General features: G+C 41.2%; 1 protein-coding gene across 3 annotated transcripts in view; it reads left to right on the forward strand.

Annotated features, from left to right (window-relative positions):
• Positions 1-25,747, forward strand: part of RPGRIP1L (RPGRIP1 like) — a 433,499-nt gene that overhangs the window by 142,195 nt on the left and 265,557 nt on the right. For all 3 annotated transcript variants that reach the window (XM_089689846.1, XM_089689845.1, XM_089689847.1), the window contains exon 8: positions 133-279. In XM_089689846.1, the coding sequence (XP_089545972.1) occupies positions 133-279 (147 nt within the window). The remainder of the gene's footprint in view (positions 1-132; positions 280-25,747) is intronic.

A 25,747-nucleotide genomic window follows, 5' to 3' on the forward strand; every position in this document is an offset into this window, starting at 1 on the left:
TTAACAAACACATGTCAGCATGGTTGAGGATTGGCATATATTTTGAAATTTGAATTGCTTTTATATGTTGTATTTCATGAATTTCTATGCTCTCATTTTTGTATTTCTGATTTTTTTTCCTTAAATCATCAGCATTTGAAGACAGTGAAATCTAATCAAGATACCTTCCTGAATGAAGTGGACAAGCTTAACAGTCAACTGAAAGAAGAACGTTTGAAAAGTTTCCGTCTTGAGAAACAGTTGCAGTCCAGCACATTCTCTCAGAAAAGTGTGGAAGAGGTTTGTCTTCAGATGTTCTTTTTGTATGCTTATATAACTTAATTTGTAACTGATACCTCTGATTGCACTGGGCTCCACTGTTTGGAACTATCACTACATTTTTTCACTATCCCTTCTATGTATATTATGAAGATTTCTGTGTTTGTCCTGTTTTGTCATAATTGATAATCTAGCAGTAGGAGACTACCTATTTTGGCTTATTATTTACATGCATAATATTGCATTTTGAAGCTTTCGGTTGTAGAATTGACATTTTTTTTTACAATTTTATGGGTCCCTTGTTTATCTTTTTCCTAGGTTTGTAATATAGTTGTAGGCGATCTATGAAATTACTATCATGTTATGTTTTAGCACATCTGTACTGAATTTGGCTTTCTCTATGTACTGTTAAAATGTAATGTATCTGCTTTTATTTTGTTGTATTATGTAACTGCACTTTCATGGCTATTCAGTAATATAAGTGAATACTGTATTTTTTTATTTTGGGCTGTTTTTAAGCAATTGCTGGGAAGCTTAGTTAGATATCAGAAGAATTTTATGACATTGTGTTTTTATCTGTCAGTTTGCATTAAGTTTTGCCATAGTAGTCCAGCCCTTTCGGGCATTTTAGACACAATCCAGTGGCTACAGCCACTGGGGTTTGTGTCTAAAACTGACGGGCAGACTCTTTCCTGTCAGGTGAAACAGTGAAGTGGCTGTGCTGCCTCCTGATTTCTTCCTCAGCCCCCGGTAACTGTGCCCCTGTGTATGTGCACTCCCGCCTTGTATTCTGGGCTCCATTTGCCCATCTGTTTGTCCGGGGCCAACATGGTGGGTGCTGGCTTCCACTCTCCCCCCTTCTTACTGCGACCTGGACAGTGATGTTTATGACATCACTTCCAGGTCACCGCTGTCACTTTCCCTGGCTAGAATATCTGGGGAGACATGTACTGCAATGTGACATGCATTGCAATACATTCAGTGGAGCTCAGAGGAGACACGCAGGGTCTTTTAGACCCTGCATGTCTCATTAACCACTTGAGCCCCAGCCACTGCATCAAAACGTTTGCAGGGCGGCACGGCTGCGCAAAACCACGTTTTAAAACGTGGTTTTGCAAAACAGGTAGGGGGCGCGCGCCCGCCCTACCTGTCCAGTGGTGTCAGCAGCAGGTCTCAGCCGCCGGGTCACGGCCGGTTATTACCGGCCGTTTCCCGGCGATTAGCGGCAATCGCTGACAGAGAGCAGGGCTGCATTGTTTACACACAGCCCTGCTCTCTGTCAGTTGCCTGTCAGCTCCTGACAAGCTGATCGGGACAGAAGAGTTTATCTGTCCCGATCAGCGTGTCTCCCTGCAGTACACACCCCTGCCCCCTAGTAAAACACTCCTCTCACACAGTTAACCCTTTCAGTGAAAAAAAAATGTTAACTCCTTCCTCCCCAGTGCCATTAGTACAGTATCAATGGGTTTTTTTTTTACACTGATCACTGTATTGGTGTCACTGGGGATGTCAGTGACCCCAAGTCAGTTCCCCCCCCCCGTGTCAAAATGTCCGCCGCAGTCCTGCTATAAGTCGCTGATCGCCGCCATTATTAGTAAAAAAAAAATTAAAAATCCCAGTATCTTTCCCGCCATTTGTAAACGCTATAACTTTCATGTAAATCAATTAATTTACACATATTGGTATTTTTTTTAGCAAAGACATGTCGCAGAATGCATTTTGGACGAAATTTGTGACAAAATTTGATTTTTTATTTTTTTACTGGACATATTTTATAGCAAAAAGTCCAAAATATTGTTTTTTTTTCTCAAAATTGTCAGCCTTTTTTTTTATAGCACAAAAAATTAAAAACGCACAGGCGATCAAATACCACCGAAGAAAGCTCAGTTTGTGGGAAAAAACGTAAATTTAATTTGGGTGCAGTGTTGCATGACCGCGCAATTGTCAGTTAAAGTAACGCAGCGCCGTAACACAAACCTCTTCTGTAACTGCTTCCTGACCACCCTACAGCAGAAATACTGCTACAGGGCGGCATGGGTATGCAAAATCACACACACATATATATATATATATATATATATATATATATATATATATATATACGTGAGTCGCGTTCCTGTGGTTTTCACACCCCTCCCAGAGGGGTAGCGTCAGATTGCCAGTCAGTACACCAGTCATCACATTTAGCCCCTTGATTGCCAGGAACACGCTCATGCACAATAAACCTCCATTGCTAATATAGTGTTTGAATGGGTCAATATCTTTGATCAGATCAGCACTATACCAGCGTTCACATTAGTATAGCGTCCTCAAAAATGCAGCGTTAGCGGGATCAGCACCGGCTTCTGCCAGCACCTGCGTTTAGCCCCTACGCTTACCCCCCCTTCTCCCCCAGCAAGTGCAGTGTCAGTAGGTCACTGTCACTTGATACATTGCACACAAAACCGCAGTGTTCGCAGAATCAGGCCTGATCTCTGTTAGCACTTGCCAGTAAATTTTGATGACTCTCATGCAGCACAGTACCAGTACTAGTGCCGCTCTACCTTTGGTGAACTGGCGAGTACCAGCGGTCTAGTACATCTTGGTCTTTCACATACCTCCTTGATTTTTGGAGCTGTTTTTCACGGAATATCTGTATGCGTTGATTGTGGATCAAAGCAATTTATATGCACAACAATTTATCGCCGCCAACCCAAATTCAAACCTTGCCAGACCATTCACATGGAAACTCATTACCGTTTTCAAATTTACATTTTTTTTGGGTCTAACCCTCAACATGGGCATTACTAAAAGAAATGAATTGCGGTTGTATTGGTCCGCAGACCCGATTCATCATATGCCCGTGTTCTCTGCTGCCATGGCCAGCATAGATATGAGACTATAATGTGTTTTATGCATTTCAGCGACAATACTCTCTGTCATCCTTGGGGTGACCCTGAATTTGACCAGCTCCACAAAATTCAGCCCCTCGCAAATCACCTTAACCTAAAATTTGCAGATGTCTATACTCCCCAGCAAATCATCTGCGTTGAGGAGTCCCTCATTAATTTTTCTGACCGCCTTGCATTCAAACATTTTCTCACCTGCAAGCGTGCCAGATATGGGGTCAAGATGTAGAAGACCTGTGAGAGGACAACAGGCTATACTTATAAGTTTTGGATTTACGAGGGAAAAGATAGTCACGTAGAGCCCCCCCGGATGCCCAGACTACATGGGGAGCAGTGGCAAGATAGTTTGGGACTTGGTGTCATCATTTGTCCATATGGAATACCACTTATACGTGGACAATTTTTATTCAATCTTGGAACTGGCACTTGTGGCAAAGTGTGACCTAATGTGTGCCCACCATTAGATGTGGGTGGATGCAGGGTGGTATATTCGAATGGTGGGCATACTACACACTTTTTCTGGCAGAGATTTCTTCTCATTTTTTCATTCATTCCACAGGCTGCATACAAAAAAAAAAAGAACATGGCATATATAACCAACAAGGACCGGCGATGTACTGGTACATCACTGGATTTGAATGGTTATACCAGGATGATGCCTACAGCTGCAGGCATCATCCTGGTATCATTTTTTTCAGCCGGCGATCGGCTTTCATGTAAAAGCAATCCTAGTGGCTAATTAGCTGCAAGATTGCTTTTACAAGCAGTGGGAGATGATGTCCCCCCTCCCCTGCTGCCTTCCATGGCCTTCTCGGGCAGCCCCGTGCCATCAGGGGAACCTGAGAATGCAGCCGGTGTTTCTGCTAGCTAACCATAGAGCTGATTGGAGACCAGAATGGTGCCAACATCTCTATAGTCTAAGAATTCGGAAGCTACAAGCATTTAATCACTTCAGTTTCGCAGGATATAAACAGCGTCATTTGTAAATTGGGAAAGCATCTGATCACACCGATTTTGGTTTGATTAGATAGTGTAAGGGCAGAGGAGATATCTAGAGTCTGATAGACCCCAGATTTCTCAAAAAAGAATATATGACAATGCCCATTGAAGTTATAGGAGTTATTTGCATTCCCTGTTATAGCATTAAAAGTGATAAAAAAAAAAAAAAAATGAAAGGTACAATGTAAAAAAAAAATCAAAATAACTAAAAAAATAAATAAATTGCCCCTCCCATGCGCGCACACCTGTGTGCACAAGCCTTGACCCTGTGCCGTTATGTAAACAGGGGTTGCACCATGCATGTGAGGTATTGCTGTGAACATTAGATCAAGGGCAGTAATTCTAACACTAGACCTCCTCTGTAAATCTAAAATGGTAGCTTTTAAAAGCTTTTAAAGCTTTGCCTATGGATATTAAAAATGTTTGCAGTTTGTCGCCATTGCACGGGGCATGCGCAGTTTTAAAGCATGTCATGTTTGGTATCTATTTACTCGGCATACCATTATCTTTTATATTTTACCAAAGAATTGGCCAAAATATTGTGTTTTTGTGCATTAAAAGTAAAAAATGTGTATTTTTAAAAAACAAAACGCTGTGCGAGTACTATGTGCCATAAAACATTGTAGTACCCACCATTTTATTCACTAGGGTGTCTGCTTTAAAAAAATATATAATGTTTGGGGGTTTAAATTAATTTCCTAGCAAAAAATACTGATTTTTTTCATGTGAACAAAAAGGCTTGGTCTTCAGGTGGTTAGAAGAGTGAATGATGTGTGGCATAAACTTCTAATGCTGGGCATAAAACGCCCCCACCCCCCAAAACAACCCCTTTTTGGAAAGTAGTCACCCCAAACTATTTGCTGAGAGGAATGTTGATTCAATAGAAGAATTTATTTTTTTACCACAAGTTTTTGGAAAATGACAAAAATAAATATATATATTTTTTTTTACACAAAATTGTCACTTAAATGATTTACTGCTCACACATGCCATGTATATATGTGGAATTACTCCCCAAAATATATTTTGCTACTTCTCCCAAGTATGGGGGTACCACATGTGAGAGACTTTTTGGCAGTCTAGCCAAGTACAGGACCCCAAAATCCAATAAGCACCTTCAGGCTTTTAAAGGGCTTTATTTCCTCATTACACTTCCAGACTACCTATCACAGTTTCGGAGGCCCTGAAATGCCAGGATAGCACCTAACTCCCCCAAATTACCCCTTTTTGGAAAGTAGACGCCCCAAGGAATTTGATAAAAAGCACGGTAAGTATTTTGCAGATCTCATTTGTTGCCACAAGTTTTTGGAAAATGAAGAAAAAAACAAAAACATATTTTTTCTATTTTTTTTATATTTCAAAAGCTTGTGAGAAAAAATGAGATCTGCAAAATACTCACCATGCCTCTTTTTAAATTACTTGGGGTGTCTACTTTCCAGAAAGGGGTCATTTGGGGGGGTTTGGGGCTATCCTGGCATGTTTGGGCCTTTGAAACTGTGATAGGTAGTGAGGAAGTGTAATGAGGAAGTTACGCACCTTCAGGCTTTCAAAGTGGTCATTGGATTTCAGGCTCCTGTATGTGGCTAGGCTCCCAAAATGTCTCACACATGTGGTATCCCCATACTCAGTAGAAGTAGCAGAATGTATTTTGGGGTGTAATTCCATATATACCCATGGCTTGTGCGAGAAATAAATCATTTAAATGACAACTTTGTGTAAAAAAAAAAAAAGTTTTTGTCATTTTCCAGAAACGTGTGGAAAAAAAATAAATCTTCCATGGACTCAATATGCCTCTCAGCAGATAGCTTAGGGTGTCTAATTTCCGAAAAGGGGTCATTTGAGGGTGTTTGTACTATCCTGGTATTTTAGCACCTCAAGAAATGTGATGGGCAGTCAGAAAGTAAAAGCTGTGTAAATTCCATTATCTATACCGTAGTTTGTAGACGCTATAATTTTCACACAAAGCAATCAATATACACTTATTGGGATTTTTTTAACCAAAAACGTAGCAGAATACATTTTGGCCTAAATTTATGACAAAATTTTATTTTTTTTAGATATTTTTTATGACCAAAATGAGAAAATATTGTTTTTTTTCAAAAAAATTTTTTTACCTTCAAAATGTTTTCTGGTTATAGCGCCACAAATAAAAAGTGCACAGGTGATCAAATACCACCAAAAGAATGCTCTATCTGCGTTAAAAAAAGGACATAAATGTAATTTATGTACCGTATTGCATGACCGCGCAATTGTCCGTTAAACTAGCGCAGCGCTGTATAGCAAAAAAATGGCGTAAATTGCAGTATCTATACCATAGTTTGTAGACGCTATAACTTTCATATAAAGAAATCAATATACACTAATTGGGATTTTTTTTTACCAAAAACATGTAGCAGAATACATTTTGGCCTAAATTTATAACTAACTTTGAGTTTACTATATATTTTTTATAGCTGAAAGTAAAAAAATTATTTTTCTTCAAAATATTTGGTCTTTTTTTGTTTATAGCGTGAAAAATAAAAAGTGCACAGGTGATCAAATACCACTGAAAGAAAGCTCTATTTGTGTGAAAAAAAGGACATAAATTTTATTTAGGTGCAGCATTGCATGACCACACAATTATCAGTTGAATTAGTGCAGTGCCGAGTAGCAAAAAGAGGCCTGGTCATTAACCAATTCAATACCGTGCAATTTTACACCTTCCTGCCCAGGCCATTTTTCAGGTTTCAGCACTCTCACACTTTGAATGACAATTGCGCGGTCATACAACATTGTACCCAAACTAAAATTTTATCATTTTCTTCACACAACTAGAGCTTACTTTTGGTGGTATTTAATCATCGCTGGGGTTTTTATTTTTTGCTAAATTAACAAAAAAGACTGAAAATTTTGAAAAAAAACCCACGTTTTTCTTTGTTTCTGTTATAAAAGTTTGCAAATAAATAATTGTTCTTCATAAATTTAGGCCGAGATGCATTCTGCTACATGTCTTTGGTGAAAATAACCCAAATTAGGATGTATTTTTTAGTTTGTAGGAAAGTTATAGAGTTCACAAACTATGGTATAGATCTGAATATTGATCAATCCTGAAGTACTGACAGCCAATCTAATTTCTTGAGGTCCAAGAATGTCAGAACAGTACAGATATCCCCCAAATTACCCCTTTTAGACAGTCCGACATACTTCATAAGAGGCATGGCGAGTTTTTTGAAGTTGTATTTTTTTTGTTATAATTTTTCGGAAAATGAAAAAATAAAAAAAAATGTTTTCACTATTTTTTTTTTTACATACTGTCACCAGTGCAGTACAGCGTCATCATATAACTGGCATGGCGGTGACCAGGGACACCGACTGGTGACAGTGTGAAAAAAAAATATATATATATATATATATTTTTTTTTTTAATTTAAAATTTTTTATTAAATTTATTTTCTTTTTTTAAGATTTTTTTTTCATATTTCACTATGTCCAAAGTAGTATAATGTTACCATAGTAACATTGTACTACTTTGGGGAAGTGATCAGTATTTCTTTTTTTTTTTATAGACAATTTGCTTATAGCAAAGAATTACTTTGCTATAAGCAAGCATTTACCTGAATGACATTGATTCATTCAGGGTTTTTTTTTTTGTGCATAGCTGTGATTTGGCCACAGCTAATCACATGACATGTGCATGTGATTAGCTGTGACCATTCACAGATAGACACTAGTATACAATGGATGGCATGAATGAAGCCATCCATTGTATACAACTGTCATGTGTCACATGGTACCGGCAACAGGGGCCGGTACTCAGATCTGTCATCGGCCGTGTCCGAGGTACACGGCCGGTGACAGATCGCGCCACTGTGCGGCTCTGCAAGCGTGCGAACTGCGCATGTGCGGGAGGACGCCATATGGCGGCCTCCCGGAAAGCTAATACATTTTTGCGGACGCCATTTGGCCATAGGCCGGGCGTCAAATGGTTAAGGGGGGTAAATCCTCAGGAGCTCAAGTGGTTAAAGAAAACCTGAAAAATCATCACATAGGGTGCTTTGTGTCCCTTACGTGATGAAAAAAAAAAATTTAGGTAAAAAGTTTTGTTTTTGTTTTTCCAGAAATAAAGTTACACCCAAGCACATAACACCCCCCCCCCCAAAAAAACGTTGAGGCCCCCCCACACGCAAACACACATGCACGTACAAATGTAAACGCAAGTGTTGGGGTCGCCTATGCATGCAAATCTCGATTGAGATACACATGTTACATATCGCTTTTGAAGCATTGCCTATAGAAAATATAGGCTACTGAAGTTTGTCACCATTTCACAGGCGCACACAAATTTAAGGTTTGACTTGTTGGATATCTATTTCAGGGGTGTGGAAACTTATGAAAAAAACTAGTTGTCCAGGGATTAAATTGGTGTCTCAATCTACTTGTCCCTCATGACAATCTACTTGTCCTGATAAGAAAAAATAAATTTTAACCAAAACCATATTTAAATCGGAGGTGCTTTATGGAATGTCTGGGGCTTTTAAAAATGAAAGGGGCTTAACGGCGATTTAAAAGTTTAATATTTTTAACATTGCGCTGTTTATCTCCTCCTCCCCTCCTTGCCTGTCTCCAGCAGTGCACCCAGGGACTAGCAGGGAGAGGAGAGACCTTGCAGTGTAATGAGCACCGATTGGCTGCTCTTCTGGAAAGGGGAGTGCCGGGCTTATCCTTTATCCTTTTTGCTGCCAGAGCCATTTTTGCATTTGTGCACACATTTAAAAAATAATTTAAGGCTTGAAGATTACACAAAACTCCAAAACATGATATATTTTCTGAAAGCAGAGACCCTAGAGGAAAAATTGCGGTAGTTCCAATGTTTTATGTCACACGATTTTATCACAAAGTAAAAAATACACTTAAGTTAAAAGTGTAATTAGCAATAAAAAATCTAATTTTTTGTAAAATATAAAAGACGGTGCCAAACCTTAAATTTGCATGCGCTCGTGAAATGGCAACAAACTTTAGTACCCTGTATTTTATATAGGTAATGCTTTTAAAGCCTCTTATAGGTCATCATTTTAGCATTACGGAGGAGGTCTGGTGCTAGAATTATTACTTTCATTCTGGCATGCTCAGCGCAACATGTGCATTGCAATAGTCGTTTTCATGTGTGGTTGGGGGGGCCTTGAAAAATCTGGGGGGGGGGGGGGTTATATGCTTGGTTGTAACTTACATTTTTTTTTTTTAAATATATATATATTTTTTACTTAACTTTTATTTTTTATCACATAGGTGACAAAAAGTCCCCTATGGGATGATATTTTGGTAACACATTCTCTTTTTTGAGACATCCAGGGTCTAACAAACCCTGCATGTCTCCCCTGTGCTCTGAATGTAATGCAGTGCACATCGCACTGCATTACATTCTTTCCCCGCCTCGATGACCGGAAATATGTCAATGGAACCCGGATCAATATCCGCATACCAACATACTGCTGGCACCCACTGTCCGGTCTCGGGCCCGCAGATGGGCAAGCGGAGCTTGGGATATATAGCGGGCAGGGGGGTGGTGGCTCGCACTGTGGGCTGTGTGGAAGCAATTGGGCGGCAGCGCTGCCGCCTAAATGCTTCCACCTGACAGATGAGCCCGCTGCTTGTCTGCAGCAGGGCTAAAGATAGAAAAAAAACTACCTTCCCCACGCCCAGAACGAGTGCCCGATGCCAGTGTGTCAAGTACAACATTTTGGTCTTACAGGGTGGGAAAACTGATTATTATGTCCTGTTCTGGACAATGAAAGGAGAAGCAGAGTGATTAGTTAATTTCAATACTCTCTCGTCCAATCAGTATGCACCTTAATAGCACATGAGCACTACAGAACACTTGATTGTCTCTCTGTCCAGTGCCTCTCTCTCCTAATCTGAGCTGTACAGAAACTGCAAGAAGCTGATACCAAGTTTGTTTGTTGAAATAGATGGACCTGTGTCTTTTTTCAGCCAAACTAACTATGTAGCTATGTAAATCCAGGCACTTACAGTGCGTGCAGAAAAAAAATAGTTTCAAAACAGAAAACAAGAAATATAGAAAAATCAAGCTGCTGCCCATTACAGTCAATTAGGTTTCATCTTTCACTGGGAAAATTATAATTTCATATATCAGCCCTTCTGTGACATGTTTCTGACCAATATGGTTCACTTGGTTTTATCCCTGTCTACTATTCCGTCTTTTAATGTAGATTTTTTTTTTCATTTTGTGAGGTTTAGTATCAGAGCATTTTTTAAGCTAGATATGGAAATCATGACTATGAATACCACATCTATTTAATAATTTAGCTACTATTCATTTCAGTGAACTGTAACATAGGCTAAAATGAAATTGTACAAAAAGAAGACATTTTTGTTCTATCTAGAAGCCATGCCAAGTATTTTTTTTTCTTTTTTTGCCAGTGGTTCACTTTATGTTTTAAAGAGCTTATAATTGAAATTGTGCATTAAAATAGATGAGTTGAGTCATTTGTGTCAGAGGTTTCAGAATCCAAATCTCCTGTCAACATTGTCTTTTGAGGTTTCTTTTTTTCTCCTCTGTTTTCTATATTTTTTTTTCTCAATTTAGTGTTCAGGAAATGCCACTGTGCTTTTTTTTTTATTTGAATTGTTTGATTAACCCTTTCTTTCTTACTGAAGCCTAGATATTCAGGGCAAATGTATCAATGTCTGTTAACTTTACAGTAATCCTGTAACATCTTAGGCTATAAATTAGCGACATAGTACAAAACTTTTATATGGCGATGGTACCAATACCATAAATAGTGATAGAGATCTAACTGTGTATGCCAACATCCCAAACTATATAAACAAAAATAATAAAGCCAGGCAAACCATATTACAGTACTTATATATAAATATTTATTGATGTTCACTAAAATCATATAATCAAGTTAATAAAATACATGGTGTCATGGCTGATTACATAGAACTATACAGATACTATACATTCAACAGATGTACCCTTTCCTCTCAACCTGGGCAAGTTACAATAATCTTTCCATTATTAACTTGAGCAGTAGGACTCCGATGATGGGAAATACACTACACATTTTGACTGTGTTCTAGGGGTTGAAGGGTAGATCATGTCTATATTATTATTATTATACAGGATTTATATACCGCCAACAGTTTGCTCAGCACTTTACAATATAACAACAGTTCAATACAAGAGAGTTAGAAGGACCCTGCTCCTTGGAGCTTACATTCTAAGAGGGAGGGGCTAGTGGTACAAAAGGTAATAACTGTGGGGTATGGACTGGTAGGAGGAATAGCAGATTCCAATATTAGTTGAGGACAGGATAGGCTTCCCTGAAGAGAGAGGTTTTTAGAGATCGCCTAAAAGTGAGCAGAGTAGGCGATAGTCTGATAAATTGGGGTAGAGCGTTCCAGAGGATGGTGGAAGCTCTGGAGAAGTCCTGGAGATGAGCATGGGAGGAGCAGACAAGGGAGCTAGAGAGCAGGAAGTTGTGCGAGGAGCAGAGAGTAAGGTTTGGGTGATATTTGGAGACAAGATTGGTATTGTAATTTGGGGCAGAGTTATAAATGGCTTTATATGTTATTGTTAATGTTTTGAATTGTATCCATTGAGCAATGGGAAGCCAGTGGAGGGATTGGCAGAGAGGGGTGGCAGATATGGAACGATTAGTAAGGTGGATGAGTCTGGCAGCAGCATTTATGATAGACTGAAGAGGGGATAGCCTGCGGTGAGGTAGGTTATGCACATCCACCAACCACGGTCACGGGTGTTTTATACATTGGACTACGTGGTGTTTCAACACCAATTTGGACATTTGCTCACTTGTTTTCAATTTATACATTTTTTCCTAGTGTCATGCGTTTATTATTTTTTATGTGCATTTATTTTATATAGTGTGACACAGGTATCAACACTATTACGTTCGTGGTCACGTGTCTGTTTTGTTTACACAATTTTGTGTTTGAGCCTACATTGCATGAGGGAATGTATTTGGGGATTGTTATTGGAGAGGTCTGTGTTTTTTCTGTTTTATGTGTTTTGTTCATTTGTTTTCAGTCCTTATTTTGAACAGAGTTTTATACACTAGTCCCATTTGTATGTTCACCATCACTTTCAGATCCTAATTAGGATCAATTCACACACACTATATTGTGTGGACACTTTTTCATCATCACCTTGTGGATTGATATTCACTTTCTTCACGTAATAGATCCCTGAAGGATCAAGTGACTTTTGGACACCACAATAGTAGTGTTTGAAGTTTATGTGGATCAAGTCGCAGAGATAACACATTGTTTTTATATTTCATTTTTTATATTTTGAATTTTCACTTATATTCATCTTGGAGTTCTTGCTATGTTATTCACGTATGTATGGATCATTTATTATAGATAGCGCTACATCATTTATTGTGTATTCTGCGGTGAGGTAGGCCAATGAGGAGGGAGTTCCAATAGTCAAGGTGAGAGATAACCAGGGAGTGAATAAGTTGCTTAGTAGTTTGAGGTTAAGAACAGGCGTATCTTGGAGATGTTGCAGAGGTGAAGTCTACAAGATTTGGACAGCGATTGGATTTGGGACTGAAAGGACAGATGGGAGTCTAGGATTACACCTAGCACCTTAGCATGAGGGGAGGGACTGATGGTTGTGTTATTGATCTTGATGGAGAAGTCAGGGGAGGGGTTACAGGCTGGAGGGAATAGTATGAGCTCAATTTTAGAAAGATTGAGTTTGAGGAAGTGGAGTGACATCCATGCCGTTATGTCACTTAGTAGGTTAGTAACGCGAGAGGAGACTGAAGGAGTGAGGTGAGGAGTAGAAAGATAAATTTGTGTGTCATCAGCATAGAGATGGTACTTAAAGCCATTGGAGTTTATCAAGTGACCAACGGAGGAGGTGTAGATGGAGAAGAGATGGGGCCCGAGGACAGAATCTTGAGGGACTCCCTACAGAAAGAGGGAGTGGAGAGGAGGAGCCAGAGTTATAGGTAGCGCTGAAGGAGCATTGTGATAGGTCGGAGGAGAATCTGGAGAGAGCAGAGTCTCTGAGACCAAGAGAGTGGAGTTTTTGGAGAAGGAGGGGATGGTCAACCGTATCAAAAGCCGCAGAGATGTCAAGTAGTAAGTGTAGGGAGTAGTGGCCATTGGTTTTAGCAGTTAGTAGATCATTAGTGAGTTTTAGTAGGGCAGTTTCAGTGTAGTGTAGTGAGCAAAAGCCAGACAGTAAAGGGTCAAGAAGGTTGTTGTCAGCGACTGTGTAGACTAAGCGTTCTAAGAGTTTTGAGGTAAACGGGAGCAGGGAGATGGGTCTTACGTTGTTCGGGTTGGTGGGGTCCAGGGAGGACTTTTTAAGTATGGGAGTGACGTGTGCATGCTTTAGAGGGGTGGGGAAGGCACCGTTAGAGAGTGAGAGATTGAAGATGTGAGTGAGGGAGCATAATATAGAAGAAGAGGGTGACCGTAGTAGTTGTGAGGGGACAGGATACAGGGGGCAGGTAGTGAGATGGGCTTCTGAGAAAACCTTAGTGACCTCTTCAGTAGTAGCAAGGTCAAAGGAGGAAAGTGTTGAGGGGAGGTTTAGTATAAGGTATGCTAAGTGGGATGGATGTCTGTGCAGTAGAGATGCCCCTACGAATTGCATCAATCTTGTTTTTGAAATGATTTGCAATCTCGTAAGCAGTGAGTGAGGTACTGGGTGGAGGTGGAGAAAGTAGAGAGTTAAAAGTAGAGAAGAGACAACGAGGACTGGATAACAAGCTATTGATGAGAGTGACAAAGTAGGCTTGTTTAGCAGCATGGAGGGAGGAATTGTATGTTAAGAAAGCAGATTTATATAGAGTGAAAACTTGCTGAGATTTGGATTTACGCCACAATCGGTCCAGCGCACGACTATATCGCTTAAGATTTCTGGTGTCATCAGTCTGCCACGGTTGTAATGGTCAGGGCCTGATACTTTGTGTAGTTAGGGGAGCAAATGAGTCTAATGTGGATGAAAGTGAACTGTTGTAGACAGCAGTGGCCAGGTCAGGGTAGGACAGAGGAAAAAATTCTGTCATAGAGTTGCAGAGTGTAAAAGAGAAGGGTTAAAGTTGTGAAGGTTTCTGCGGGTAATTGCTGCTTGGAGGGATAGGTGTTTGAAGACGAGGACACTGTGAAGGTGATGAGATTGTGATCAGAGAGAGGAAAGGGGGTGTTTGTGAGGTTATAGGGAGTGCAACAATGAGAGAAAACAAGGTCTAATGTATTCCCATCAGAGTGAGTGGAGGACTGTGTCCATTGTATGAAGTCAAAAGATGGGGTTAGAGTTCGGATGTAGCTGGGTTGTTCACATTAATGGGGATGTTAAAGTCTCCAAGAATGATAGTTGGTTTTTCCGAGGAGAGAAAGTAGGGTAGCCAGGCAGAGAAGTATTAAGAAAGCGAGACACCTGTCCAGGAGGCCGATAGATCACTGCAATCCTCAGAAAAATGGGAGAAAACAGCCGAATGCAGCCAGTCTCGAAAGAACAGAAGGACAGAGAGGGAGGGTTAAGGAGGACTTGAAAGATGCTCAGTGGGGATAGAAGCAAAACAACTCCACCACCTTTCCGACCACTTGGTCTGTGTGAGTGGGTCCAGAGAAGGCCTCCATTGGAAAGTGCTGTAAGAGAAGAAGAATCTGCTGCTTGAAGCCAGGTTTCTGTAATTGCTAGTAGATTAAGGGAGCGGGAGACAAAAAGGTCATGGACAGAGGTGAGCTTATTACAGTCAGAGTGGGCATTCCAGAGTGCACATGAAAAAAGGGAGGGTGGTTTTTAGGAGCATGGGGATAGAGATTAAATTGAGTGGATTGCGGCTATTCCCAGAGAAAAGAGGGTGCCTGGTGGGGGGGTGAGATAGTGGAGGGCCAGAGTTTGGGTGATATCCCTAGAGATTAGGAGAAGGAGGGGGAGGAAAGTAAGGTGGTAGTGGGATGTACAGTTGTGTTCAAAATAATAGCAGTGTGTTGAAAAAATCCTTCTAATAGCTTTTCTTTCCATACACACAAATGCATTGGGAACACTACACATTTTATTCCAAATCAAAACATGAAGAAAAATATATAAAATTTGTGTTGTTCCTCAAGAAAAGTGAATATTAGACTGTTCAAAAAAATAGCAGTGTTTGTATTCTTCTTTACAAACTCAAACATTCACTATATAAACTGAAAAAAAATGTAAGATTTTGCTTTCCTTTGAATCACTTAATTAATATTTAGTTGTATAACCACTGTTTCTGAGTACTGCTGTACATCTGTGTTGCATGGAGTCAACCAAGTTCTGGCACCTGTGAACAGGTATTCCAGCCCAGGATGATTGGACTACATTCCACAGTTCTTCTCTATGTTTTAGTTTTGCCTCAGAAACTGCATTTTTGATGTCACCCCACAAGTTTTCTATTGGATTAAGATCCAGGGATTGGGCTGGCCACTCCATAACATCAATCTTGTTGGTCTGGAACCAAGATGTTGCACGTTTACTGGTGTGTTTGGGGTCGTTGTCTTGTTGGAACACCCATTTCAAGGGCATTTCCTCTTCAGCATAAGGCAGCATGACCTCTGCAAGTATTTTGATGTATTCAAACTGATCCATGATCCCTGGTATGCTTTAAATAGGCCCAACACTGTAGTATGAGAAACATCCCCATATCATGATGATTCCGCAACCATGCTTCACTGTCTTCACAGTGTACTGTGGCTTGAATTCAGTGTTTGGGGGTCGTCTGACAAACTGTCTCCGGCCACTAGACCCAAAAAGAACAATCTTACTTTCATCAGTCCACAAAATGTTGCGCCATTTCTCTTTAGGCCAGTCAGTGTGCTCTTTGACAAATTGTAACCTCTTCAGCACGTCTTTTTTTCAACAGTGGGACTTTGCGAGGGCTTCTTGCAGATAGCTTGGCTTCACATAGGGGTCTTCTAATTGTAACAGTACTCACAGGTAACTTTAGAGCTTCTTTGATCTTCCTGGAGCTGATTGTTGGCTGAGTCCTTGCCATTTTGGCTATTCTATCCATTCGAATGGTAGTTTTTCACTTTCTTTCACGTCTTTCAGGTTTTGGTTGCCATTTTAAAGCATTTGCGATCATTGTAGCTGAGCAGCCTATCATTTTCTGCACTTCTTTATATGTTTTCCCCTCTCCAATCAACTTTTTAATCAAGGTACGCTGTTCTTCTGAACAATGTCTTGAACGACCCATTTTCCTCAGAATTTCAGAAAGAAATGCAATGTAACCAGCATATACAACCTTTGCTGCCTTCCTTCCTAAAATAAGGGCAATAATTGCCACCTGTTTTTCAAAGAATGAATGACCTCACTAATAGAACTCCACACTGCTATTATTTTGAACATGCCCCTTTCAATTAGTGATTCAATTACTCAGAATCAGCAGCATGCATGTCATGACTGTTGGGTCTGTTGGATTTCTATTACTCTACTACACCTGCTAGTAAATTATTTGCCATGTAGAAATATCATTTACATATACCAAAAACAGTGATTGATCAGGTTAGTGATGTATGACTGCTATTATTTTGAACACAACTGTATATGAGTGCACATGCCTTCCTGTCCTGGTGTTTGGGTCAGCAGGTGAGTAAAGTATCAGCAGGAGGTGATGAGAGCAGTAGTAGGGAGATGGTAGAAGTGAGGGTGAGATGTATAAGCTTTGGGGTGGAGCAGAGAGGAAAATAAATTAGATTTTGGGAACACAGGATAGTAATATGAAAAGGAGGAGTAGAGGGGGCATATTAAAAGGTAGGTAGAGTGGGACTCAGACTTGTAGGAGATGTTTCCCAGGGTGTTTGCTTGCAGTCCATCCAGCATGCAGTAAACTTCTTTGTTGTTTCTTCCTGCTGCTTGAGTTATCCTGCTTTAGTTCAACTGCTGTGTCCAACTGTTGCTTCACACTGCAGCAGAAAACACACTCGCGCAGAAAACTGTACCCCCGTCTACAACTGTGCCCCCCGTCTGTGACCTCCCCCATGAGCTGGTCTAAATTTATAGGGAGATGGTCAAATGAGCAACTCTTCTCCACCCGAGTTAGGAACTGATAACGATCACATGACTTGGGGGATGTTGCTCAAATACAGACCAGCCACAGACACAGGCCAAAGTCATAAAAGATTCTCTGATCACAGAATGGCAAAGGAGGTGAGAATCAATCACCACAAACAGACAAAAAGATATAAGTTTTGCAAAAAGTCAGTGTGTTGCAGACACACAGTTTAGGGTGGAGATGAAACAGCAGCATTTACATTAAGCTAGCAGAAAGTCAATGCGTTGTAGACACACAGACATATCAGCATCAATCCATAGAAATTACAAAACCAAGGATTACCTTTCAGAATTCCATTCAGTTTTGTATATGTACTTTATATATTTACAGCAAGCACTTCAAGATACTGTAAGCTTCCTCAAGTTGAGAGAAAATGGTCCATCTGTTGAATGTATAGTATTTGTATACTTTTATGTAATCGGCGGTGACCTCAAGTATTTTCTGGACTTGACTATATGATTTTAGTGAATATCAATAAATATAAATATTTTATATATAAGTGCTGTAATATGGTATGCATGTAAAGTGCCATGGGAGTTGGTGTTGTTGTTTTGGTACAAACACCAGACTATGGGCTGCTGTCTAGCACAACTTTAATTTTAAAAGTAAAAATGATGCACACCCCCTCCCCCAGGTCATGGAAATCCCCTAAGATTCCATTCAACATATTAAAGACCAGGTTATCATGGATCATGCTTAATGTCTTTCGGCGATTTTGAACAATAAGCTTGTCTTCTTTGGCAAAATCTGGGATCCCTGGATTAACTACCTCTCGGATGTCTTAAGAGATGTGTATGACAACATATCTTTTGACAGGACAAAGTTCTTTCTTTTCTTTTCCCTCTTTACGGTCATTTTTCCCCTTAGTTTTCTACATATTGCTTCACCTATAAGGCCCTTGGGCCAATTGTTATGATGCAATGTGGAATACATGACAAATACAGTGAAGGAAATAAGTATTTGATCCCCTGCTGATTTTGAACGTTTGCCCACTCACAAAGAAATGATCAGTCTACAAATCGAATGGTAGGTGTATTGTAACACAGAGACAGAATAGCAACAACTCAAAAAATTCAAATGAAATGCATGTCTAACAAATTATTCACTGATTTGCATGTTCATGAGTGAAATAAGTATTTGATCCCCTGTTATTCAGCAGGATTTCTGGCTATCAGGTGTCTTTCATACTAGTAACAAGCTGAGATTAGAAGCAGTCTCTTAAAGGGAGTGCAGCTAATCTCATTTTGTTACCTGTATAAAAGACACCTGTCCACAGGAGCAATCAAACAATCAGATTTCAAACTCTCCACCATGGCAAAGACCAAAGAACTGTCCAAGGATGTCAGGGACAAGATTGTAGACCTACACAAGGCTGGACTGGGCTACAAAAGTATCTCCAAGCAGATTGATGAGAAGGTGACAACAGTTAGTGCAATCATTTGCAAATGGAAGAAACACAAAACAACTGTCAGTCTCCCTAGGACTGGTGCACCATACAAGATCTCACCTCGTGGAGTGTCAATGCTCATGAGAACAGTGAGGAGTCATCCCAGAACTACACGTGAGGATCTTGTCAATGATCTTCAGGCAGCTGGGACCACAGTCACCAAGAAAACAATTGGTAACACACTACACCGACAAGGATTGAAATCCTGCAGTGCCCGTAGGGTCCCTCTGCTCAAGAAAGCACATGTCCAGGCCTGTCTGAACTTTGCCACTGGACATCTGAATGATGCAGAGGAGGACTGGTTGAAAGTGTTGTGGTCAGATGAGACCAAAATCGAGCTCTTTGGCATCAACTCAACTCGCTGTGTTTGGAGGAGGAATGCTGCCTATGACCCCAAAAACACCATCCCAACTGTCAAACATGGTGATGGAAACATTCTGCTTTGGGGGTGTTTTTCTGCTAAGGGGACAGGACAACTGCACCGTATCAAAGAGATGATGGATGGGGCAATGTACCGTCAAATCTTGGGTGAGGACCTTCTTCCCTCAGCCAGGGCATTGAAAATGGGTCGTGGATGGGTGTTTCAACATGACAATGATCCAAAACACACTGCCAAGGCAACAAAGTAGTGGCTCAAGAAGAAGCACATTAAGGCCTAGCCAGTCTCCAGACCTTAATCCGATTGCAAATCTGTGGAGGGAGCTGAAAGTTCAAGTTGCCAAATGTCAGCCACCAAACCTTAATGACTTGGAGAGGATCTGCCAAGAGGAGTGGGCCAACATCCCTCCTGAGATGTGTGCAAACCTGGTGGCCAACTACAGGAAACGTCTGACCTCTGTGATTGCCAACAAGGGATTTGCCACCAAGTACTAGGTAAGTCATGTTTTGTGAAGGCGATCAAATACTAATTTCCCTCATGAACATGCAAATCTGTGCATAATTTGTTAGACATGCATTTCTTTTGAATTTTTTGTTGCTATTCGGACTCTGTGTTACAATACACCTACCATTTGATTTTTAGACTGATCATTTATTTGTGAGTGGGCAAACATTCAAAATCAGCAGGGGATCAAATACTTATCTACTTCACGGTATATGCCTTCACTTTTTTGGTGTGAAGCCGATCTGCAATCACATTAGAAGTCTGTCATACTCTGCCCTACACCCACTAAATATATAACGTGTGGAAGGTATTACTCCAGCAACATTTCAGTATCGCCCAATGCCCTCCCTATACTGGTGACATCAATGGAAGGGTGGAGTAAAATTGGGTCTGTGCTTCCACAATCTCATTGTTTAACATTTAGGTCTCACGCACTGTGTTCCAGGAAAATTGTGTTCACTTGAAAATGTTATTTCTTTCTTTTGTAAAGTTTTACACTCTGGTATTCAGCCAAAGTACACTATTTGTCCTAGGTGAAAATGTTGGCTTTTTGTACCTTTTGAAATACTAAATAAAAATAATTGGAAAAGAAAAAGCAGTACCCCTAGTGGGAGCACTTTAATCACTGGCAATCTTCCCTACTGTGACCCAGTCCCTGAAGACTCTCTACAGTGTGGAGGGGACATGCCCTCCCAAAGCAGGAATTCTCCCCTTGGAAGTAGCCAGCACCTTGATGTAGTGAGTCTGTGGCTTTGCTCCCTCCCCTGTTTCTCCCCTTCCCCATCTGTTCATACACCCCAACTCCCCCCCACCCCCCCATTTAATGGAGTAGATCCTGGACTCTGAGCCCCTGCCTTGTTCATATAGGTTTGGAAGATTGAGTTTTTTACGCTGGAAGCAGAATTGCTGCAACATTGTTTAAATGATGTGTAGGGGCCATGCTGTGCTATGGGACATTTTTTTGTCTTGTGTGGTAAACACTGTAAGGGGGCCAACCCTAGGGACTGACCCACTTATTCTCTGCACTTAAAATAATGGATATTATAGAGTCTAATAACTACCAAAAACTGTGCATCCTCTACAGGGCATTCTATAGCAGATGTAAAGTCCTACCAAAGTGGAAACTATCCACCCCACCGACAGTGCATACATGGAGAGCAGCAGTGAACGGGGTACTTGCCTTTATACAAACTTACCTATTCCAGGCAATACTGCCACCAAAAATTTGATGAAAGATGGGCAAATTAAATTGACATTCAGGGAACAACTGTCTAGCTTTGAGTTGCAGAACTGGTCTCTTGTGGCAGATGTCTGTGAATATGTTTTAAGGTTTTGGTACCCACCACAGTAGACCTTTCTTTCCTTCTTGGATTGTGTGGCTTCTTTCCCTCTTACTCCCTTTCTTATCTCCCCCTTTCTCCCTATCACCTGCAATCCACTCATAGCCTATATAATTAGGATTTGTAATTTCTACTCTCTGCCTTTGTGTTATGGTTTATGGATATCTACTGTAATGGCTCTTTGTACCACTACCTGCTTAACTACTTGCAATACCAGAGCCTGTTTATGTACCATGTTCTACTTTGTGTTTGATGGTATGAAAAAAAACCTCAAACATGCAGTATCTGTTAAAAAAAAAAAAATGTAAGGGGAAACATGCCTTCCCTTACTCTTAGAATCTCTTTCCCCCCCCACCCCAGCCTCAAAGCATGTACATTTATGCCAGCAAGTACTTCCAGACACAATTTATATTATCAGCACCCCTCCATCAACAGCTTAATTAACCATTTGCCACCCGGCCTATAGCCGTTTGGCGGCCGCAAAAATGCATTAGCTTTCCGGGGGGGAACGCCATTTGGTGTCCTCCCGCACATGCGCAGTTCGCGCGGTTGCAGAGTCGCGCAGCGGCAGATCTGAGTACCAGCCCCTGTTGCCGGTACCATGTGACCAATCACAGCAGGTCACATGACAGTTGTATACAATGGATGGCTTCATTCATGCCATCTATTGTATACTAGTGTCTAGCTGTGAATGGTCACATGCACATGTCATGTGATTAGCTGTGGCCAAATCACAGCTAAGCACAAAAAAAAAAAAACCTGAATGAATCGATGTTATTCAGGTAAATACTTGCTTATAGCAAAGTAATTCTTTGCTATAAGCATATTGTGTAAAAAAAAAAAAGAAATACTGATCACTTCCCCAAAGTAGTACAATGTTACTGTGGTAACATTGTACTACTTTGGTCAAAGTAAAATATGAAAAAATCTTAAAAAAAAATTTAAAAAAATGTAATAAAAAATAAAAATAATTAAAAATATATATATTTTTATTTTTTTTCATACTGTCATCAGTGTCCCTGTTCACCACCATGCCAGTTATATGATAATGCTGTACTGCACTGGTGACAGTATGTAAAAAAAAAAATAGTGAAAATAATTTTTTTCATTTTCCGAAAAATTATGACAAAAAAATACAACTTCAAAAAACTCGCCATTCCTCTTATGAAGTACGTTGGACTGTCTGCTTTACAAAAAGGGGTCATTTGGGGGATATCTGTACTGTTCTGACATTCTTGGACCTCAAGAAATTAGATTGGCTGTCAGTACTTCAGGATTGATCAATTTTCAGATCTATACCATAGTTTTTGAACTCTATAACTTTCCTACAAACTAAATAATACATCCTAATTTGGGTTATTTTCACCAAAGACATGTAGCAGAATACATCTCGGCCTAAATTTATGAAGACCAATTATTTATTTGTAAACTTTTTTAACAGAAACAAAGAAAAACGTGGGTTTTTTTTCAAAATTTTTGGTCTTTTTTTGTTAATTTAGCAAAAAATAAAAACCCCAGTGGTGATTAAATACCACCAAAAGAAAGCTCTAGTTGGGTGAAGAAAATTATAAAATTTTAGTTTGGGTACAATGTTGTATGACCGCGCAATTGTCATTCAAAGTGGGAGAGCGCTGAAACGTGAAAAATGGTTTGGGCAGGAAGGTGTAAAATTGCCCGGTATTGAATTGGTTAATATGAAATATTAATTCTGAAGAGAAACTAAAGGGCATATTTTTATATAATCAAAAAATGATTACATTGAAGTAGGTTTGCATGCTAGGATTTAAAGCTGAACTTTGTGCTACTTTGAAAAATGTGCTGGATTAGTACGGGTTAAGCTAACATGGTACATGCTACCTTTGACATGTTGCTGCAGTCATTGGGTAGATGGTGGAGAATTTTAGGGGGGGTGTAGTAGTCATGGGAAAGAAACTTAAGCTATATGAATCTGTCCCTGGCTGAGATCATACATGAAATATATTGTTGCAAACATCCATCCCAGTCTTTTTTTAGTCAGGGCTGTAAAGTCAGTCTCATATTTCTGCAAATGGAAAACTGACCTAGGCGTATCAGCAATAATAAGTCTACATTACAATGAGTACATTTTTCTAGCCTATCACTAATTAGCTGGAAGGAGTCCTTAAAGTAAAGCTAAAGGCAAAACTTTTTTTTAGTTTTGGAGAAAGTGGAGAAGGATTAGAACACCTATTAGGTTTTTATTGCCGTCTGATTTGCCCTCTGTATTTGTCCTGTTTACCATTATCATTGAAAGTGAACTTAAAAGAAAACCCTAAAACCCAGAAAAGTAACAGAGTGGAAATTTTCCAATGATGACCCTAGTTCTGGTTATTTGGGGGTCCCCAATGAATTCCTTTAATTTGCAGGGATTTTCCCTCACTTCTTATTTTGGCTATGGGACAGGAAGTGAAGGTAAATCTTCCCAATGGGACACAAATGACAAAAAATAAACTGACAGGGGTTATAACCCTCCCTTACTTTGTCCAAAATAATAAAAAAGTTTTGACTATATTTCTACTTTAAGTAAATTGAAGTCCAGGAGAGTGCTCCCCGGCAATACATGTTTCACTGTCTTGATGTCAAATGTGGCTCACAGCTGTGGATCTGTGGAGTTGTGGTATATTACGGATACGGATTTGTAACATTTTTACAGACCACAAGTGTGGTTTCACTGGAGTAGTAAAATAGGGATTGGAGTTGCAGAGCTCCGAACAGGATCCCAAAACTGCAGCTTAGAGAGTTGCCGCTGGGTGATCAGATGGTTGAGCATACCACCAATTTAAAGTAACCAAAATGGCTACCCAGTAATACATTTAGAAGCTAGGAAGTACCCTGTTATTAAGAGGTTGCTGCAAGGTAGCCATTGTGAGTCTAGGAACCTCTCCAACCCACAGAAGGGAGGAGATAGCTTAATCAATTGTATCAAAAAATGTTTTAGGTATAGGGACAGGGGTTTGTTGGAAAAAATAAGGAGATTGAGGCAAAAAAGTAATATTTTTAAGATTGACACATCCCACTGGGCTTAGCGTTAATGACATTTATGCCGCAACTGTTTCTGCCTGCACATCTCTCATCGGTACCGGGTGGCGTAGTCGACAATGGTCAAGATATACTTCTTGCCTGTGGGACTAGGCCATTTCAGGAGCCCCACTAGGTCCATGGCGATATGACTGAAAGGTTCCCTGACTATGGGTAGGGGCCTCAGAGTGGCCCTGGGCCTGTCTCCCTGCTTCCCTACCTTCTGGCAGACCTCACAAGACCTACAGTAGTCCCGAACGTCCCCCGATACTCCTGGCCCGAAGAAACACTGGGTTAAGCGATGCAGGGTCCGTCGCTTGCCCAAATGCCCAGAACGGGGAATACAATGTGCAATCTGGAGGAGGTCACGCCGATACTTCCTCGGTACTACCATCTGCTGGTGAAGTATTTGGGCAGCGTCCAACCCTGCTCCCCTGTGGACCCTGTACAACTTGCCCTGGTCCCACTCATACCTCACATCTCCCAATCCCTCAGGATCACTCCCAGCCCTCCGTCTATAGGGGTCTAAGGTTCGGTCACTGGCTGTTTCTTTAGTGAAATCAGAGGGGGAATCCCAGATCAGGGCAGGGACAAGCTCAGCAGGGGGTGGGTCCTCCTCTCTTACCGGAACCTCTGCAGGTGGAGTGCCAGCATGCTCTCTAGCTTGGTGGCGAGTGGTGACTGGATGAGCTTCAGCAGGGGTCTCGGTGCCAAAAGTGGAGACCAGGACTCCCAGATCATTTCCAAGGAGAACCTCAGCCGACAAGTTCTGCATTACTCCAATTTCAACGTCCCTGACCCCGGCCCCCCAATCCAGATGAAACCTTGCGGTAGGAATCCGGTAGACATTGCCTCCCACTACCTGTACGGCCACAGACTGCCCAGTCTTGGCCCAGTCTGGTACCAGTTGGGGTTGGACTAGGGTGAGTGTGGCCCCAGTGTCCCGTAATCCTTGGGCCCGATGGCCGTTAACATGGACAACCTGTTGGTGATGTTGGCGATTGTCCGGGGTGGCAGCCTGGAGAGGGTTAGCCTCATGAAAGACCCCGATGTCCTTATCCTTGGTGGTAAAATTCCTCCATGAAGAGGCGGTGTCACTCGGGTGGTCCTGTATGGAATAGGCAGAGGCTCGGCCATAGGGAGTGGTGGGTCGGTTGGAAGTGCCCTGAGGGGGTTGGCTGGTCTGGGGCCTTGGTGGATTCCAGGGGCAATGAATGCGGATGTGTCCTGTTTGGTGGCAGCCATAACAGCGTGGGCCAGACCGCTTTGGGTCAGAAGGTGTGGGTGGTATGAGGCATTCTCGAGTGACCGAAGTGGGCACCACTGGTTGTGGACGAGGTGCAGGGGGCTCGGTTAGCCTCCTGTTGTCCAGATACTCATCTGCCCAGCAACTAGCGTCAGCTAAAGTTAGGGGGTGTTTGTCCCGGACCCAATGTCTAACATCCCCTGGAAGTCCATTGTAAAACTGCTCCAGTAACAGCAGTTGTAACATTTCCTCTAGCTTGGTGATCTGACACCCTCGGACCCAGCTGCAGGCAGCGTGTTGTAACTGATGTCCCCATTCAGTGAAGGTGTCCTGGGGCTTCTTCTTGAGTGTCCAGAACTTTTAGCGGTACGCCTCTGGGGTGAGAGTGTAGTGGGCCAGCAATTGTTCCTTAACATAATCATATTCCAAGCAGTAGCTGTCGGGTACAGTCCTGAATGCGTCTGCAGCCCGACCGGTTAGCTTGCTGCTCAAAATTGGGACCCGGTCTTGGGCTGCCACACCATGGATGGTGCACAACCGTTCAAAGTCCTGAAGAAAGCTGTCAATGTCCCCATCCGCCTCC

Source organism: Staurois parvus, unplaced genomic scaffold, assembly GCF_062004578.1.
Source record: "Staurois parvus isolate SC_StPar_1 unplaced genomic scaffold, SC_StPar_1.0 ptg000499l, whole genome shotgun sequence".
In the NCBI taxonomy this organism is placed as follows: Eukaryota; Metazoa; Chordata; class Amphibia; order Anura; family Ranidae; genus Staurois; species Staurois parvus.